The sequence below is a fragment of the Saimiri boliviensis genome, chromosome 7, assembly GCF_048565385.1.
Source record: "Saimiri boliviensis isolate mSaiBol1 chromosome 7, mSaiBol1.pri, whole genome shotgun sequence".
NCBI classification, from domain to species: domain Eukaryota; kingdom Metazoa; phylum Chordata; class Mammalia; order Primates; family Cebidae; genus Saimiri; species Saimiri boliviensis.
In genome coordinates this window covers 88,851,772-88,871,589 of record NC_133455.1, presented here as the reverse complement: position 1 = coordinate 88,871,589, position 19,818 = coordinate 88,851,772, and the positions used below count along the sequence as shown (strand labels likewise).

The 19,818-nt window shown below is 38.9% G+C and overlaps 1 protein-coding gene across 3 annotated transcripts in view; it reads left to right on the top strand.

Moving 5' to 3' along the window:
- The window catches only part of TM7SF3 (transmembrane 7 superfamily member 3), a 45,815-nt gene that overhangs the window by 5,556 nt on the left and 20,441 nt on the right, over positions 1-19,818 (top strand). For all 3 annotated transcript variants that reach the window (XM_074402948.1, XM_003926594.4, XM_074402949.1), the window contains exons 2-5: positions 9,766-9,920; positions 13,780-13,930; positions 16,222-16,342; positions 17,679-17,850. In XM_074402948.1, the coding sequence (XP_074259049.1) occupies positions 9,766-9,920; positions 13,780-13,930; positions 16,222-16,342; positions 17,679-17,850 (599 nt within the window). The remainder of the gene's footprint in view (positions 1-9,765; positions 9,921-13,779; positions 13,931-16,221; positions 16,343-17,678; positions 17,851-19,818) is intronic.

Here is a 19,818-nt window from a genome sequence, read left to right as displayed (position 1 = left end):
CACCCACCTTGGCCTCCCAAAGTGCTGGGATTACAGGCTTGAGCCACCGCGCCCGGACTCAAAAGTTAAATTTTAATATGAATAAATTGAGAATTTTTTTTTTCAGACACTGTTTTTAGCCTCTTTGCTATGATTATAGCACTGATATTCCTCAATGTTGTTCTTTTTGCCTTGCATTGGTATTGTGATTCTGTGCAGGAGAAGGACAATGTGGGACTTAACTGCTGAGTGATAGTAGAAGCAGATATTCTACATATCTGTCAGATACAAATCAATATGGAAAGGTAGAAGGGTGTAGTTCAGGATTTGTATAATCCTCCTAGAAAATGGCTGGATTGCTGTTTGATGATTCTGGTAACTACACAGACTGAAGAAACAGCATCTGCTGTAATTTAGGAGGATTTACCCATCTTTAGCAGGATGAGCTAATTTACATGACTTGGGTAGTAACTTGAATGCTAAATAAGTCTTGGAAGGTGGCAGATGGAGTTCCTAGAATGTCTGAGGAGGGTGCTTTTTGTGACCAGGAGGCACATGAGATGGATCATACTTTTAAGCAGTTTTTCCTTCTCTTGGAGTCCTAGTTTACTGCTGCCCTTAAGTAATTGAGCACAGCATCATTTGGGCCTTGCAGTCTTTGTGCTATTGATGGTGCTTTACGCAAGATAGCAAGCCATTTGTGGTTAGTTGCAAGTGCTGTCTTTCTCTAAAAAGTATATGAAGCTAAGATGTTCATTTTTGTGTTTCCTTTCAACTTTTAAGGCTATTGAACATTTATAAGAAGGTAACAATGAGAAATTGGGAGGGGCAGTTGACTTCTGACCAACTCAAGTATCTGAACCATTTTTGTTTTTAATCTGAAGAGAATTATGAATATATGATAAATTTCTCTTAGAATTTGGTTGTTGTGTTAAAACAGAAACAATAGAAGTAAATTTTAGTAAAATCGTAAAAAGTATGAGTTACAAATTTTTATGGTTACCAGATTAGGGTATGATTGGGAAAGAAAAAGGAAAAGATTAGGATTGAGCGGACCTTTTTAAGTGGAACTATTGGAAAGAAAAAATGATTCTGGGTAAGAATGGAAGATGAGAATGAAAAATCATTTCAAGTCCCTTCTATAGGTCAGATGGCAAAAAAAAAAAAAAAAATCTTTTTAAAGGAAAGCTAGTGTAAGTACCCCAAGTTGATGTTAGCCATTTGCTTTGTTCTATCTTTTGATGTGCTGTCTTTTTTTCTCCTACTCTCCAAGTCATAAGATCTAATTATGCCTCATAAAATGCTTCTAATAAATCCTTTTCCAGATGCCTTAGAAGTGAAGTTAAATTCCTGTTAACTTCTTCAGGATTCTTTTGGGTGTGTGTCTTCTTTTGCTAAATCTCTTATGAGCAGAAATTGAATGAGTTTCTACCAGACTGAGCTGTTTGTCTTGACTTTCAGTACCCTCTGTTGTCACTGTATGGAAGTCTTTCTCAACATAATGCTTATGATGTTCCTGAAATTTCTGTGAATGCCCTGTACCTGTTAGTCCCTTTCTAACTGCTAATTAATTTCTGCTCTGAGTGCCTGATTCTCTTTCTTTTCTTTCAATAAGGAGATGAACTTCTGAAACACAGGAAGGCTAGTGGAAGTTAATAAATGAACTTTATTGTGTAGCCTTGGGCATTTAAAAAAATTGTTTCTCATTTGTTTGATACTTTGAGCAGCCAACTGATGGCAGCACAGTTACCTCAATTTTACTTTGAGGGAACTGAGGCCCAGAGGAAACAAATTACTTGCTTGAGGTCACATAGTTAACCAACATTTAACAAACATTTACTGTATGCCAGTTAGGTGACTATACCGTTTTAGACGTTGGAATATCAAAGATGACAAAATCCTGCACAGCCAGGAATCAAACCACAACTAATTTGGTTAAAGCAGTCTTCTGAAAAAATTGTGCAATGGCTGTTGGATTGCCAAGTTTACGCTGCCAAGTTATTTTCACACAAAAGTTAGGTTAAAGATAACTAAGACTGAGAAAAAATACATTTATCCTTTGCTTGTTCATCAAATATTACCTTAGGAGTTCTCAAACCTGGCTAAACATTAGAATTACATGGAGAACTTTTTATAAAATGTATATTGGTAAAGAGACAGCTAAAATAGAAATTTAAAAGAAAAAGCAGGCCAGGCGTGACCTTTGGGACATTAAATTCCTGTTAACTTTGGGAGCACTTTGGGAGGTTAAGGTGGGCAGATCTCGAGGTCAAAAGATTGAGACCATCCTGGCCAAAATGGTGAAACCTTGTCTCTACTAAAAATACAAAAATTAGCTGGGTGTGGTGGCATATGCCTGTAGTCCCAGCTACTTAGGAGGCTAAGGCAGGAGAATTGCTTGCAACTGGGAGGCGGAGGTTGCAGTGAGCCGAGATCGGCTCCAGTGCAAGACTCCAGCTAAAAAAATAATAATAATAAAAAAATAAGGCAGGGCTGGGTGCTGTGGTTCGGTCTGTAATCCTAGCACTTTGGAAGATTGAGTTGGGGAGGATCTCTTGAGGCCAGGAGTTTGAGACCATTCTGGTCAACAGCGTAAGACCCCATCTCTATAAAAATTAAGAAATAAAATTAAGAGAAAGAGTAAATTTACTATAGCCTCAAGAAATATTACCTATTCCAGGATGATTATCATGGGATATGTAAAGATGTCTACAGAGAAAATGATACAATACATCCCAACATTCTTGAGATAAATCGAGAAACTAAAGAAATAAAGGAATATCTCAAATTCATAGATTAAAAAATTCTAAAGATAAAGATATTTTAAAGATATAGGCCGGGCGCGGTGGCTCAAGCCTGTAATCCCAGCACTTTGGAAGGCCGAGGCGGGTGGATCACAAGGTCAACAGATCAAGACCATCCTGGTCAACATGGTGAAACCCCGTCTCTACTAAAAATACAAAAAAAAATTAGCTGGGCATGGTGGCACATGCCTGTAATCCCAGCTACTCAGGAGGCTGAGGCAGGAGAATTGCTTGAACCCAGGAGGCGGAGGTTGCGGTGAGCCGAGATCGCGCCATTGCACTCCAGCCTGGGTAACAAGGGTGAAACTCCGTCTCAAAAAAAAAAAAAAAAAAAAAAAAAAGATATAATTTCTCCCTAAATTAATCCATATATTCAGGGCCATCCCAATCAAAATCCCAGCAGCCTTTTTTTGTGTGTGTATTTTAACAGGTTGATTTCTAAAGCTTATATGGAAATGAAAAGGATCAGAAATAGTCAAGACAGCTTTGAGAAGGAAGAACAAATTTGGAGCAGGAGTTAAGGGAGTTTTAATATTTGTGTTAGGATTGGTGTCTGTAGCTAGACAAATAAGCCAGTAGAATGTAATTGAGAATCCACAAGCAAACACATAGGTTCACTTGACTTATGTGAAAGGTGGAACTGCAAAGCAGTAGGGAGAGGGTTGGTATTTTTAAATTATTTTATTTGTATAAATTTATGGAGCACAAGTGTAGTTTTATTACTTGGATATATTGTGTACTGGTGAAGTCAGGGCTTTTAGTGTATCCATCATTGGAATTATGTACATTGTACTCATTAAGTAATTTCTCCTCCTTGGCCCCCTCCCATCATCCTCAGTCTTCAATGCATATCAGTTCACAGTGTAGGTTCTTATGTGCACATTATGTAGCTCTGATTCATAAGTAAGAACATGCATTACCTACAGGGTGGTATTTCTAGTGAAGGTTGCTGTGAAGTAGATAAACATATGAAACAATAAACTGTGACCTCTGTCTTACACCATATATAAAAATCAACATCAGATTGAGTTTCAGCTCTAAATGTGAAAGATAGAACAAACTTCTAGAAGTTAACATGGGAATGTTTCTTCATGATCTTAGAATATGTTGGCAAAGATTTCTTTAAAATGACACAAAAAAGACTAATCTAAAGGAAAAACCTGAGAAACTGGACTGCTAAAATGAAAACTGTTAATCTAAAGGTAACAAGAGAGTGAAAAGACAAGCTACAAGAGTGGGAGAAGATATTTGCAACACATGTCTGTCAGAATACTCATATCTATGGTGTATTAAAAACTCCTAAAATTGAAGAAGGACAGATAATTCAATTTTTAATATATGTAAAAGACTCGAACAGACTCTTCACAAAGAGGATATCCAAATAGCCAATAAGCAAAGCAAAGGGTTTTTAACACCATGAGAATTAGGGATGTGCAAATTAAAAATCACAGTCAGGTACCACTATATTCCCAGCAGAGAAATGAATGATACCAAGTGTTGGTGAGACTGTTGGACAATTGGAATACTGTTCTACAAGTCGATGGGGTATATACATTGGCAAAACATTGTTGGAAGACTGGCAGTATCTACTGAAGCTGAACATGAGAATACCCTATTACCTGATAATTCTACTCTTAGGTTCCACCCAATAGAAATATGTATATGCATGTAACAAAAGACATGCACAGAAAATGTTTGGAGTTATTTAAATAACTCTAAACCAGAAATAATTCAGATGTTTAACAGTAGAACAGATAGATACATTGTGGTATGTTCGTTTCATGAAGTATACAATGGTAATGAATTATGGCTACTTATAGCAGCTGGAACGAATGTACAACCATAATGCTGATTTTAAAGAAGCCAAACACACAAAAAAATTGTACTGTAAATTCTATTAATTTGAATCCCCCAACTAAATTCGTAGTGTTTAGAACTTAGACCCTATTTCCCTCTGGGGAGGAAAGAAGATGTGATTGGGAGGGTCCGCAAGGGGACTGCTGGTTAATTCATGGGTGTGTAAACTTTGTGTATTTCTCTGCATATTATGTAATGAATATTTATTTTTTAATTGATACCTGGACTCTACCCCCAGGGATTTTGATTTAACTCATCTGGAGAGGGTCTGAGGCAGCAGTGTTTTTTTTTTTTTAATCCCCTCCAAATGATTATAATGTATAGCCAGGGTGTATAACCACTGTATAATAATATTTTATTAAAAGGACACCTTACGGTCACTATGGAAAATTTTAAAACTAAGGAAATGTGTAATGAAAAGAAAAAAAATCACTTAAAATACACTCCCAGAGATACTTTTTCCTAATACCCCTACCTATTTTGTCAAGTGACCAGATTTTAAATAATGTATACAAGGTCCCTCCCTTTTATCATCTGGCTTCTGCCTGGTTCCCACTATAGACATTTGAGGAAAGAAAGATGATGAGACATCATTTTCCTGTAGCTTTGGGAAATTTAGGAAGTAATAGATGAAAGTTATTATTCTTGAAATTCAGATATACTTCTTGAAGAAGAATTCAGAAGCAAAGACTGCAGGTTAATTTTTGGTTCTAATCATTATGTATTCTCACATGGTCTGTTTGTTTTCATTTCTGGATTTCTTAAACCAGAACAAGACTTTTTAGGTACAGTTTACCATTTAAAATCAAAGGTCATCTGTTACACTGTCACAGCAAAAACTCACTCAGATAAGTTCATTGCCTGAATATATGCTTTATATGTTTTTTGGGATAGTCTTCCACAAAATCAGAACTATTTTATTTCTTATTAATTTATAATTCATGCTGTAATGGTAACAGCCTAGATGTTCATCAATAGGAGATTGGGTGAATAATTATGGTACCTACCCAGAATGGAATACTCTATAGCTTTTAAAATGATAAAGCTAGAATTATCTATGTTGCTATGGAAAGATATATAAGACCTGTTAAATGGGCAATATCAAACATGTTTATATCTTTTCCCATCTATGTGGAAATATGCATGCTGATAGCTGCCTAAGCCGTAAAAGATGTATTCCCACTGTTAGCAGTGATGATTTCTGTGCAGAGTTCTTGCTGGAGGAATTAGCTATTTTGCACTTTTTGTAAGGATTATATATTTTTTAGAAAAATATTACTATTTTAAGGGAAAGCAAAGTAGTGACAGAGTGTAGAAAGAATGTCCCATTTTGTCCCCCCCCCACTTTTTTTTCTAATATGTGTTCCTATCTTAAAAATATTTAAAATGTAGAGTTTGCTGGGTGCGGTGGCTCACACCTGTAATACTAGCACTTTAGGAGGCTGAGGTGGGTGGATCATGAGGTCAGGAGTTCGAGAGTAGCCTGGCCAACATGATGAAACCCTGTTTCTACTAAAGATACAAAAAATTAGCCAAATATGGTTGCACGTGTTTGTAATTCCAGCTACTCAGGAGGCTGAGGCAGGAGAATTGCTTGAACCCAGGAGGTGGAGGTTGCAGTGAGCAGAGATCATGCCACAGCACTCCAGTCTGGGCTACAAGAGTGAAGGCTCTGTCTTAAAAAAAAAAATGTAGAGTTGGTCGAGCACAGTGGCTCACCCCTATAATCCCAACACTTTGGGAAGCCGAGGTGGGCAGATCACAAGATCAAGAGATCAAGACCATCCTGGCCAACATGGTGAAACCCCATCTCTACTAAAACCATAAAAAATTAGCTGGGTATGGTGCTGAGTGTCTGTAGTCCCAGCTACTCAGGAAGCTGAGGCAGGAGAATCACTTCAACCCGGGAGGCAGAGGTTGCAGTGAGCTGAGATCACGTCACTGCACTCCAGCCTGGTGACGGGGAGGGTGCAGTGGCTCATACCTGTAATCCCAGCACTTTGGAAGGCCAAAGCGGCGGATCACTTGAGGTCAGGAGTTTGAGACTAGCCTGGCCAACATGGTGAAACTCCGTCTCTACTAAAAATACAAAAATTAGCCAGGCATGGTGGCACATGACTGTAATCCTAGGTACTCAAGAGGCTGAGGCAGGAGAATTGCTTGAACCCGGGAGATATAGATTGCAGTCAGCCAAGATCGTGCCACTGTACTCCACCTAAGTGACAGAGTGAGACTCCATCTCAAAAAAAGAAAAAGAAAAAAGCCAGTTAAAATATACTTCCAGGTATACCTGCTTTTAATACTCCTCCTCTCAGCTTGTGAAGTCATCAGTTGTTTAACAATGTATTTTTGTTTCGATGGTTCTGTGTTTCTGTACTGTCTTGCTAAAGTTTTGGTTCTCCAAGTATTTTTGAGCTGTGATTCATCCTCAACCTGGGTGATAGGTTAATGGAAGACTACCTTGAAGTTTACCATGAAGCCTTCTCTAATTGATGGCTTCAGATTCTTCCAGGGCTTTTAAAGGTTCTGTGTACTGTTGTGATGGAAGGCCCATGTCATGGGTGATAGACATAAGGATTATTAAAACATGTTCTAAAATATATCAAAGACAAGTTTAAGTGATAGTTACAGAAGTCCTGGATAACCTTTATGAATTTGTTTGTATTAGTTTTGGTCATGGTGCCCAACAACTAGTCATAAGTATCTCATAAATATTTGCCAAATAGGGAAAATGAGAACAAAAGGGAAAAACTGAAGATATAGATGAGAAAAGGCAGGATAGTAAGTGAACTGAGTGCTGTGAACAGTGAAAGGATAGAAATCTGATTAATTTGTGGGAAAACATACTGATACTGCCAAAACAGGTGGAAATTTTTAAGACTTGGAGGATGCATGATGGATGGAACCAAAATTGAAGAGCAATACATGAAACATTTTTCATGTCATTTACTGAAATCTATGTAGTTTGATGTATAATTTGCTTTTCCAATGAAATAATCATGATGATGGGAAGGCCTGGAAAATATAAACATGCTTTTCTTGTTTCTCTTTAAAAAGAAAACATACACAAACTTCCCATACTTTCCAGACTTCCCTACCCAGATTCTATCGGCCACTCTTTAATATTTTAACCTCTGTTCCATCTAGAGGTTGGTCCCTGTACAATGCAAAATGGCTTTCTGGTTCCATAAACAGGAATTATACTATCCTCATTTGTCATTGCTACAGCTATTAAAATTTTCTCCAGAGTTTTAGAAATGAAACTGTAATCATAAATACTCTTTTGTTCTATCATCTTTTTTAAAATAAACATTAAGTTATGAAGGTAATATAGCATCATGGAGCTTAGGGAAAATATATAGAGGTTTACATTATTCTAGTCTTAGCACTATCTGTGTCTTCTTTTTGGCTGTCCTCCCACAGGCTACTCATTCTTGATTTTTTTGGTTCTGTTTTGTTTTAAATCATCCAGTGGAGCATTTGTATTTAAAAAAAAAAAAAGTGTTGAAAATTGACCTTCTTTTGCCAGAGACTGACTGAAGATTAAAAAAAATTAATAAAAATAAAGAAAATTGACCTTCTTGGGACATGGTACATAAGAATGTGCTATTAAGGTTTTCAGTAGGGCCAGGCGCGGTGGCTCAAGCTTGTAATCCCAGCACTTTGGGAGGCCGAGGCGGGTGGATCACGAGGTCGAGAGATCGAGACCATCCTGGTCAACATGGTGAAACCCCGTCTCTACTAAAAATACAAAAAATTAGCTGGGCATGGTGGCACGTGCCTGTAATCCCAGCTACTCAGGAGGCTGAGGCAGGAGAATTGCCTGAACCCAGGAGGCGGAGGTTGCGGTGAGCCGAGATCGCACCATTGCACTCCAGCCTGGGTAACAAGAGCGAAACTCCGTCTCAAAAAAAAAAAAAAAAAAATTTTTTTTTCAGTATCTGAAATGTTTTCTTTTACCATCCACTGACTCTAATTTTCTTCTAAAATAAAACATGACAATTCCACTATGGGACTTGGGTGAATCTAATCTTCTAAAATAAAACATGACAGTTCCACTATGGGACTCAGGTGAACTGTAATCTTTTTTTTCATCAACTCCTTTTCATCTATATTTAATCTAAATCTTTTGTTTTTAGAATTGAATCTGCAAGACTGCTTATGCGAAGCTTGGGATCTCTTTTGCTCTTCATGCAGAGAGATACTGACTGTAGGTGGGTGGTGAGGTAGGAATCCAGGACTACACAGGATATGAGCAACCTAATTAAAGGATTATTTGAGAGTTAGATTGGAAAAACACAGAGCTGGTGTGCAGCAGGGAGAAACAAACTACAGAGAAATGGGGACAGAGTCAGTGAGTCGCAGACCATGGAGGCAGATGGACAGATGGGACAGGCCTGGAGGATGTGTTGAAAAACTGTTCTTGTTGTAACCTATCTTTTTTATGGACTCTGAGCTTGATCCTTAAGCAAACTAAAAGCTCCCTTTTACAGAATGCCTATGGTTCACAATCGTATGTGCAGTGCCTGGTGTGGACACTCAACGGACATTTTTGTCAGTATTGATGGTTCCTTCCTTTGGAATCTCAGTTAGACAGATGAGGAAATAGAGGCTTAAGGGGATTTAAGTAACTTGCCTAAAATCAAACAGCTGGGAAATGCTGGTATTAAATTGCAGCCACCTGTGTCTCTTCAGGCTGTGCAACTTCAGAACTCACCAGACAATGTGGTTCTTTAACATCAGCACATCCATGATTGTTAGTAGCCTCACAGGGTTGTCGTCCTTAAATTCAGGTACTCTTTGGAAGATCATTGTTATTGCTGCCACCAGAAGGGAAGTTCTGCGCTCTGGGAGCCTGTCTTCAGCACTTTAAGAATTGTTTGTGTCTTTTGAAGCACCTCTTGCATTTTATTTCTGAGCTCTACCATTTACTGGCGGGATGACTCTGGATGGGCTGCTTCACTTTTTAAGCTACATTGTCTTTAGCAGTTGAAATAGGAGCAATAACTGTATTTACCTCAAAGAGCTTTTCTGAGAATTAAATTCCACATTTGTTTATGAATGTGATTTCTGCAAATTGATATCAGAGTACAAGTGTTGTAATGAAAAGTTTATCTCGTTGTAGGTCTTATTGAATTTTCTGTGGGGAAATTTAGAATCTTCGAGCTCAATAGGCCCTTTCCAGAGGAGGCTATTTTACATGATATTTCAAACAATGTGACTTTTCTTATTTTCCAAATACACTCACAGTATCAGAATACAACTGTTTCCTTTTCTCCGGTGAGTACAAATAATTATTTTATTAAAATCATTTCTATATTTTGGGATCTGGTATTTAGTATGAACATTAGAATTCAGTATCTCTTTCTCTTTTATGTTTATGACCTATGTCTTAAATTAAAAAAAAAATCAAGATATATCTTTTCAAGTTAGTGATTATCTCAGGCTTTTCTTGAGTGTGGCAGTCTCTGACTTAAAAAGGGGATAATAGAGAGCTGAGCTGGGGGAAAGGGGGCCCTGTTCCAATGTTACTGCGATGCAGGTAAGTTTTCCTCTTGATTTCCCACCTTTTCATTTTCTTACTTTAGTGGGGCCTTAATAATTTTTACCTGAGAATACATGTCTTAGTGGGTTTTCACTGTTGTTTAGCTTTTCAGTTTTGAACTTTACTAAGAACCCTATAGTATCAACTTTATTCTTTGAACTCTCTCATGCAAACAACAAAAAAGTTACAGTGCTCAGTTCATTCAGCCCTGTGCTATGCCTCCAGCAGTGTTAAGGACTCTATTATAGATGTTATCACTAACCTTCTTAACCTCAACCTCAGCCTTAGAAAGTTTGTTAAATTCCCTGGGTTAGCTTAAGCTATGAAGGACTGCCATTTACGTAATATTTTACAAATCTATTTATATTTAGTCTCTATGATACCTTAGACCAAATCATGAATTTCACCTTGCATAAAGTTATACTTCTTTTTATTTGTACTAAGCCTATCTTATAATATTCTGGAATTTGGTAAACAAATCTGTCTTAATCCAATTCATATGTAATTTTTTTTTTTTTTTTTTTTTTTTTTTTTGAGACTGAGTTTTGCTCTCATTACCCAGGCTGGAGTGCAATGGCGCGATCTCGGCTCACTGCAACCTCCGCCTCCTGGGTTCAGGCAATTCTCCTGCCTCAGCCTCCTGAGTAGCTGGGATTACAGGCACGCGCCACCATGCCCAGCTAATTTTTTGTATTTTTAGTAGAGACGGGGTTTCACCATGTTGACCAGGATGGTCTCGATCTCTTGACCTTGTGATCCACCCGTCTCGGCCTCCCAAAGTGCTGGGATTACAGGCTTGAGCCACCGTGCCCGGCCCATATGTAATTTTTAAAAATTTTATTTTATTTTATTTTGAGAAGAGTTTCACTCTTGTTGCTCAGGCTAGAGTGCAATGGCGTGATCTCAGCTCACTGCAATCTCCGCCTCCTGGGTTCAAGCGATTCTCCTGTCTCAGCCTCCTGAGTAGCTGGGATTACAGGTGCCTGCCACTATGCCCACCTAATTTTTGGTATTTTTTAGGTAGAGATGGGGTTTCACCATGTTGGTCAGGCTGGTCTCGAAATCCTGACCTCAGGCGATCCGCCCACCTCACCCTCCCAAAGTGCTGGAGTTACTGGCATGAGCCACTGCACTTGGCCTATTTTAATTTTTTTTAGAGATAGGATCTTACTCCATCATCCAGGCTGGAATGCAGTGATGTGATCATGGTTCACAGTAGCCTCAAACTCCTGGCCTTAAGTGATCCTGGGACTACGGGCACATGTCACCACACTCAGCTAATTTTTAACTTTTTTTTTTTTTTTTTTTGTAGATACAGGATTTTGCTATGTTGCCCAGGCTGGTCTTGAATTCCTGGCCTCAAGTGATCCTCCTGCCTGGGCGTCCCAAAGTGCTGGGATTACAGGCATGAGCCACTGTGCTCTAGCCCACATATAATATTATAGGCATTGGTTACTCTATCTTTCTTACTATTTTGTATTTTTTTATTCCTGCCTTTTGCCCCTACCATAGAGGTGTTGAAATTGTGTGCATATGGTTGTGCATGAGTGTTGCAGGGGTGTGTAGTTAATAGACTAGAAATGGAAGAGTTCAGCTGAGGAAAAAGAGAAAGGAATAAATAGTATTAATTGCAAGAGATACCAATGTCAGTCATATGTCGAACTTGCCCAAGTTTGTTGCAGCTAGAGCAGAAGGTAAAGCATGTTAAATTTCATAACTTCCTTAGAAAGGAAGGAGTATGCCAATTCCTCAGGGGAGGCCAAGTTTTTTATGGCACTGAATTCAAAAGACAACTTCCTATTCTGGCTCTTACATAGGAGACTTAGTAAAATGGCACATAGCTGAGTTCTTTCTTCTTCTTTTTTAGCTAGCTCTATTTAAAAAATTTTTTTAATTGACAATCAGTATGATTTTCTTCCTAATGACATTATAGCAAGACAACATTTGAAGGAAAAGAGAGAGGATGGGGAAAGTTAGCATTTATATTTGAACAGTGCCTACTATGTACTAGGTCAGTGGTTCTTAAGTTCCTGGAGCCATAGATTACTCAAGTCTGTGGACTCAAATATAAATATATAATTTCATGGGGCCCTTCAGAATCTCAGACCCTCAGGCCCCCAGTTAGGAACCCCTGTGTTTGGTTTTCCATGTAGTTAATTCTCACTAAAGCTCAACAAAGTAGTAGTGATGACTGTTTCTACATCCGAGGAAGCAGAGCTTGGATAAAGAGTTGCCAGCATCGCTAGTGACAAAACAGACCTGGATGGCAGCATCTTGGGCCTTGATTTCTATGCAGAAAGGGTCTTAGTTGTCCTTAATTATCATTTTATTTCTTGGACTGCCTTTAGTTCCCACTATTATATTACTTAGAAGACGATGGCCAGAACTGCACATGGCTTAGGAAGCAAGTGGCACTTCTGTTTCCGGTGCCTTTCCTGATAAAGTGTGGCACTTTTGTTTTTTTTGCGTCATGACAGCAGTTAGCTCTTTGAAACTGTTGACCTGATCATTTATCAATTAATATTTGAATCATTCTTTCTTGTGCTTATCAAATGGAAACTGATCTGCTACCTTTTCCTTACCATTTCCTTAGCTCTGATAGACCCTCTTGATCTGTTACCACTTAACTTAGCATTTTATTATTCAAAAAGCTTTCCAAGCAGATGGGAGTGGGGGATGGTATCGAGGAAGTGTTTGAGGAAGGATTAGGAAGGGGTACAAGGAAACCTTCTGGCGGGATGCATACATTTACTATTTTGATTGTGGTAATGGTTTCACAGGTGTCTATGTATATCAATACTTAAAAGCAGTTTATAGTATGTCAGTTATAACACTTACATAAAAGACATTTCAAAAACTGAACTCCTTGGGGCCAGGGCTGATGTTTTTGTCTTAGTGGTCTCAGACACTAAGAACACATTACTTGATGTAGTAAATCTTAATTCAAGTTAATTGAAACACAAGAATTTCACTGTGCATCTGCTATTCCTGATCATAGATTATTTTTGCAGACAGAATGTTTGTGTCTTCACAACCTTCTCAGTTGAAATCCTCACCCCCAATGTGTTATATTAGGAAGTGGCATCTTTGGGAAGTGATTAGGTCATGGACCCCCATTTAGAACCCTCATGAATGGGATTAGTGGTTTTATAAAAGGGACCCCAGAGATGTTTCTTGCCCTTCCTCTGCCATGTGAGGATACAACAAGAAGTTGGGTGTTTTCAATCTATAACAGGGCCCTCATCAGAACCTGACTGTGTTGGCACCTCGATCCCGAACCACCAGCCTCTTGAACTGTGAAAATAAATTTCTGTTGTTTATAAGCATCTAAACCCGTGGTACTTTGTTATAGTAGTCTTAACTAAGACAATCATATTTTTCAGAAATGGTTTCTCCATGTGTATGTGTGGGCATGTGAACATAGAGATGAAAAAAATTTACTGGTTATTTAAGGAAGGTTTTTTTTTGTTGTTGTTGTTGTTTTTCTATTGGTTTTGAAAAGATTTGGAATAGGACATATGCACTGGATCAACTCGGTAATTTATATATTTTGCTCGACTTCCTGTTCATGACGGTGCTTCTTCTTGACTGCAGACTCTCCTTCCTAATGCCTCAGAAACAGGCACTGACAGTGGACTGGTTTTCATCCTTAGACCAGAGCAGAGTACATGCACTTGGTACTTGGAGACTTCAGACACAGAACCTGTCCAGAATATGGCTATCCTCCTCTCCTACTCAGAAAGAGGTAACCCTTCTGTCTTTTCCTCCCTCTTACTCTTTGGAATATGGGATATGTTCATGAAACTTTAAGGAAAATTATTCTATTAAGATTGTTTGTTGCAATTATAATTTATATAATCAGAAATATAGTAAAAAGCCAGAGAATTAGCATTATGACTGAAAGCTCAGGTAGTGACTAGGAGAACACATTTATTCATTCAAAAAACATTTAGGGAGCCCTTGGAGAAGCAGTAATAGTAAGGCAAGACATAGTCCTTACCAGTTTAGTTATTCTAAGCAGAAGCAGTAAGCTACGTGTCATGAAGAAGAATGATTTGGACAATGGCACGTTGTGGGTGTGGCAGCAGCTGGATGTGGAGGGCCTTGCATGCAATTTGAGGTTTGTGTTTTATTTCAAGGTAGGTTCTAAGGAGGCATAGAGTTTTAAGCAGAGGAATGGTGTTGACCATTTCATCTCTTAGAAAGCCAACTCTAGAAGCAGTGTGCGGATGGATAGGAGAAGGCATATCAGAGTCAGGACCCAGCACAAAGTGAGAAATGAGGATCTGAACAGAGGCTGTGAGAGGCAGGATGGAGGAGAGGAGCTGGATTTGAGATATCCAGAAGGTAGAATTGATACAACACAATGCCTGGTGGTTATGGATTATAAGAGGAAAGCATAGGTTTCCTATTTGGGCAGCAGGGAAATAGTGATACAAAATAGGTATAGGAACAGGGTTGTTGTGTTGCTGGATGTTTTGGGAGGTGGGATGGAGTAGATGGTGATTTCAGTTTGGGACGCAATCTGAGATGCTTGTAGGACATTTGGATGGAAATGCACAGTAGGTAATTTAGATAAGGGCGTGGAGTGAAGGGGTGATTTTAGATTCTCAACTAAATAGCTGTTAAAGCTGTGGCAGTGAGTGGCAAATGATAACTGTTGAGGAATAAGCACAAGACTGGGGAGTATTCAGGAAAGTCGGAAGAGAGCCTGGAGGTTCTGCCTTAAAAAGGGAGCAGGCCAGACCCGGTGGCTCACACCTGTAATCCTTGCACTTTGGGAGGCCAAAGTGGACGGATGACCTGAAATCAGGAGTTTAAGACTGGCCTGGCCAACATGACGAAACCCCTTTTCTACTAAAAATACAAAAATTAGCCATATGTGGTGGCGGGTGCCTATAATCCCAGCTACCCAGGAGGCTGAGGCAGGAGAATCACTTGAACCTGGGGGACAGAGGTTGCAGTGAGCTGAGATTGTAACACTTCACTCCAGCTTGGGTGACAGAGAGAGATTCCATCTCAAAAAAAAAAAAAAAGGAAATGGTAAGTCATACTCTACAGAGAGGTCAAGATAACTGACTGAAGGTGTCCATATGCTAGAGCAAGTACAAGTCAGTGGTGACCCTTTGTAAGAGTCACTTTAGTGGCACAACAGGGATGAACACTAGATTACAGTGATGGAGAAGTGAATGTGAGATGAAGAAATTTAGACTACACTTAAAGCTTGGGAGTAAAGGCAAGGAGAGGGAGCACTAGTTAGGAAAGGAGGTAGAATCCAAAAGGTTACTGGAGTAGACAATAGGAAATGTTATCTGCAACAAAAGGCTAATTACCTGATAAGAAACCTTAGACTTAATTAAGGCTTGCATCAAGGACAGTGTACAGAGAAAAATTCTGAACAGTGGAGCTTCAGCTGGCATACATACCATTTTCTCTGGTGTGGTAAAGATCCATAAATGCAGAAAAAGGAGAGTATGAAAGAAGAGCGTGGAATTTAGAGGAAGATTCCAACATGATATTGATACATATATACACACTGTATATCTGCATTCCAAACCTGGCCAGAAGTAGTCAACCAATAGCTGATCTTTTTAACTCTAGAGGAGAGTTTGACAGACTACAGACCAAGAGCCCGGACTACAGACCAGACTACAGAACCAATTTGCTGCCTGTTTTTGTACATAAAGTTTTATTGAAACACAGCTATGCCTCTTCCTGTACGTATTGCCTGTGGCTGCTTTCTTGCCACAAAGACAGGGGTGGGTAGTTACTGCAGAGACCATCAGACTGACAAAGTCTAAAATACCATCAGGCCTTTTACAGAAAATGTTTGCTGTGCCCTGCTCTAGGGACCTGAACCTTAGTTAACTTTACCTTCTTTAACCTTAGTTCATGAAATAGTGTAAGACTAGAAGCTCTGTGTTTATATTTAACTTCTATTTGGGAAGTTCTTCTAAGAGTAGAGTTCTGTTTTTCTGAGTATGATTTGGATATGTAAGAATTGTTTGTTTAGTAACTTCCCTATTTTTCATCCAGATCCTATCCCTGGAGGCTGTAATTTGGAGTTTGATTTAGATATCGATCCCAACATTTACTTGGAGTATAATTTCTTTGAAACGACTATCAAGTTTGCCCCAGCAAACCTAGGCTACGCGAGGTATGTCTGTCTACCACCTCTGAGAAATGCCTTTAGAACACACATGATGTCAAGTTGTGTAGATTTGACCAGCTTTCTCAAGTCCCTAGTTCTCTGCAGTAAAATTGAATTCTTTAATTTTGGGGTGGAGGGGGGAGGAAATTGATGTAATTTAAACTTCATTATTAATATTTGGGCTGTCATTTACAGTTAATATTTTCCCCACTTCATTCTTGTGAACTCTTTTTATTTCAAGAGTCAGATGTGAATCTGCTATGAGCTTAGAAGTACATCCTGGTTTTTATAAAGCACTTTAAATATAGATAGCACTCAGTAGCCCTGAAACATCCTTATATTATAATAAAGATTCATTGTTTTAATTAAAGTTGTACTTCAGTTTCTGCTTTAACAGTAATGATAGCTAACATTTGAGCACACTTGAATGCTTCCTGTGCATTGTCCATGGTGCTGAGTGTCGTTATGTTCTTTGTTATCTAATCCTAACAATTTTATGAAGAAAGGCTATTGTTATTATTTTATAGAAAGGTTCCCTAGCAGTTATTGAAGTTAAGCGACTTGCTAACAAATGACACAGCTGCTATATTATTTTTTTTAAATCGAAGTTGAGGTCTTTCTGTGTTGCCCTGACTGGTCTTGAACTTCTTAGCTCAAGCAATCCTCCTGCCTCAGCCTCCCAAAGTGCTGGGATTATAGCCATAAGCCACTGCACCCAGCTTTTTAATTTTTTTTATGTTTTTTTTCTCCCCAAAGCTGTAGTATTACTCTAGGCCTGACTGATACAGAATCCAGTTATTGAACAACCCTTGCCTGTTGGTGTTAGTCTTAGTTTGTGGTGCTGCAACAAAGTAGCACAGACTGGGTGGCTTATAAACTTCTTTCTCACAGTTCTAGAGTATAGAAGTCCATAATAAGGGTGCCAGGACAGTTGAGTTCCAGTGAAGTTTCTCTTCCTGGTTACAGACTGCTGGGTTCTCATTGTGTTCACACATGACAGAGAGAAGGCTAGAGGGCTCTCTGGGATCTCCTTTATAAGGGCAGTAATTCTATTCATGAGGGCTTCACCTTGATGACCTAATTACCTCCCAAAGGCTCCAACTCCTAATATCATCACATTGGGAGTGAGGGTCTCACCATATTAATTTTGGAGAGACACAAACATTCAGTCCATAACAGTGTGTTATTTTTCTTCAGAATACTAATTATTGCCACTGCAAACGGTGAACTCTTAAATTTTAATTATTGTTGCAAGTGTTTGAAATTAGGGCTCTTGGTTCCTTTTTATAGATGGGATTTCCACCACAAGAGACTGACGTTTAATTTTGTTGGTTGACTTTAGAGGTGCAGATCCCCCATCATGTGATGCTGGGACAGACCAGGACTCCAGGTGGAGGTTGCAGTATGATGTCTATCAGTATTTTCTGCCTGAGAATGACCTCACTGAGGACATGGTGCTGATGCATCTGCAGAGGATGGTCACGGTGCCCCAAGTGAAGGCCAGTGCTCTCAAGGTAAATCTGAGTCCCATGATTTGTGTGGCCGGATTGTGATATTTTTATAAGAGTTGAGAAGGGGAGAAGCTACCAGGATCTTACTTCTTCCCTGTTTTCTCCATTTTTTAGGGACACTCACTTTATTCTCTTTTATTTTGTTATCATCTTGGAAGTTTTTGCTGGTGATATCTCAAAATGATGTTGGCCTTTGAGAAGATGCATGTAAATTATGTTAAATTTTAGTTTAGCCACATCTGTGTGACTTGGTAATCTGAAATGTGAATGGAAGGAGGTGGTAATTTTCTATGTACTCCCTCAACTATTGGGTAAACATTTTTGACAAGTATGAAGGTTACAGTGTTTTGAGAAAATAATAATGAGAAACTGCTTAAGGATATACAGTTTGGCATTAATATTTCAACCCAAACTCAAAGTCTCTAATTTTGGAGTAAAAATCTTCTCTGAGTTTTTTTTTTTTGGGACGGAGTTTTGCTCTTGTTACCCAGGCTGAAGTGCAATGGTGCGATCTCTGCTCACCGCAACCTCCGCCTCCTGGTTTCAGGCAATTCTCCTGCCTCAGTCTCGTGAGTAGCTGGGATTACAGGCATGTGCCACCATGCCCAGCTAATTTTTTTTTTTTTTTTTTTTTTTTTTTTTTTTTTAGTAGAGACAGGGTTTCACCATGTTGACCAGGATGGTCTTGATCTCTTGACCTTGTGATCCACCCGCCTCGGCCTCCCAAAGTGTTCTCTGAGCTTTTGAATACCCTTGCTCCCCAGGTGTGGACCATGGATCAGTGGCATTGGCATCAATGGGGAGTTTCTGAGAATTGTAATTCTTAGGCTCCACCCTAGAACTACTGAATCTAAATTTGCATTTTATAAGCACCCTCAGGTGATTCTGGCCGGGCAAGGTGGATCATCCCTGTAATCCCAGCACTTTGGGAGGCCAAGGCACGTGGATCATCTGCGGTCAGGAGTTTGAGACCAGTTTGTCCAACATGGTGAAACCCTGTCTCTACTTTTAAAAAATATAAAAATTAGCCAGGCGCGTTGGTGGATACCTGTAATCTTAGCTACTCAGGAGACTGAGGCAGGAGAATTGTTTGAACCTGAGAGGTGGAGGTTGCAGTGAGCTGAGGTCGTACCATTCATTGCACTCCAGCCTGGGCGACAAGAGCAAAACTCCAACTCAAAAAGAAAAGAAAAGAAAACAAAAAAAAGATGAGTGACTCAGGTGATTCTTATGCATATTAAATTTTGAGATGTACTGCAATAGATTATTTTTGTGGAGGGGAGATTTTATCTTTATGTCTTGAAAAGTGCCTAACAGAAATATAATATATGATGTCATCCTTCAGTCTAATGTTTGATGGGTGGAATTTTGCTAGACAGCTTCATTGTGCTTATTCACAAAATAAGAAACTCTGTTAGTGAAGTTTGTTAGTTGCTTTATTAGATTTGTCATTTTGGTACTATTTTTATTTTTATGAAGATTATAAGAACTTATATAATAGGCTCTTTTTAGGTTACTTTTTAACTTTTAGTTAAAACAATATTTTGTCCCGGAATGTGGGAAAACCCTCAAAGACTAATAAGGGTATGTCAAAGAGATTCAGGAGCCTGTTTGAAGGGGCTTGCACTCCCAAATTTGGGACAATTCAAGAATCAAGAAAAAAAAAAGATTGTGATTTCAGCCTTGAATAAATAAAAATGAAACCTTCCTCAGTTGCTACCACTGGAGGAGACTCTTACACCAAATTACTCTAAAAATTGATAAAGGAGTTTAGCTTGCGTTTTTAAAGGAGGAACTAATTCTTCCCCAGTTTGAGAGAAAGCTCTTTGCAAAAGAGAGCCAGCTAATATATGTAGAAGGAATAATATAATTAGATGATCACCATTTTGTGGCCCTCAATGAAATAGTTCAAGCAAGGATCAGCAGGTGAAAGGTTTTTAGGGGACAGGATGTTTCCAGAGTGTCTAAGTA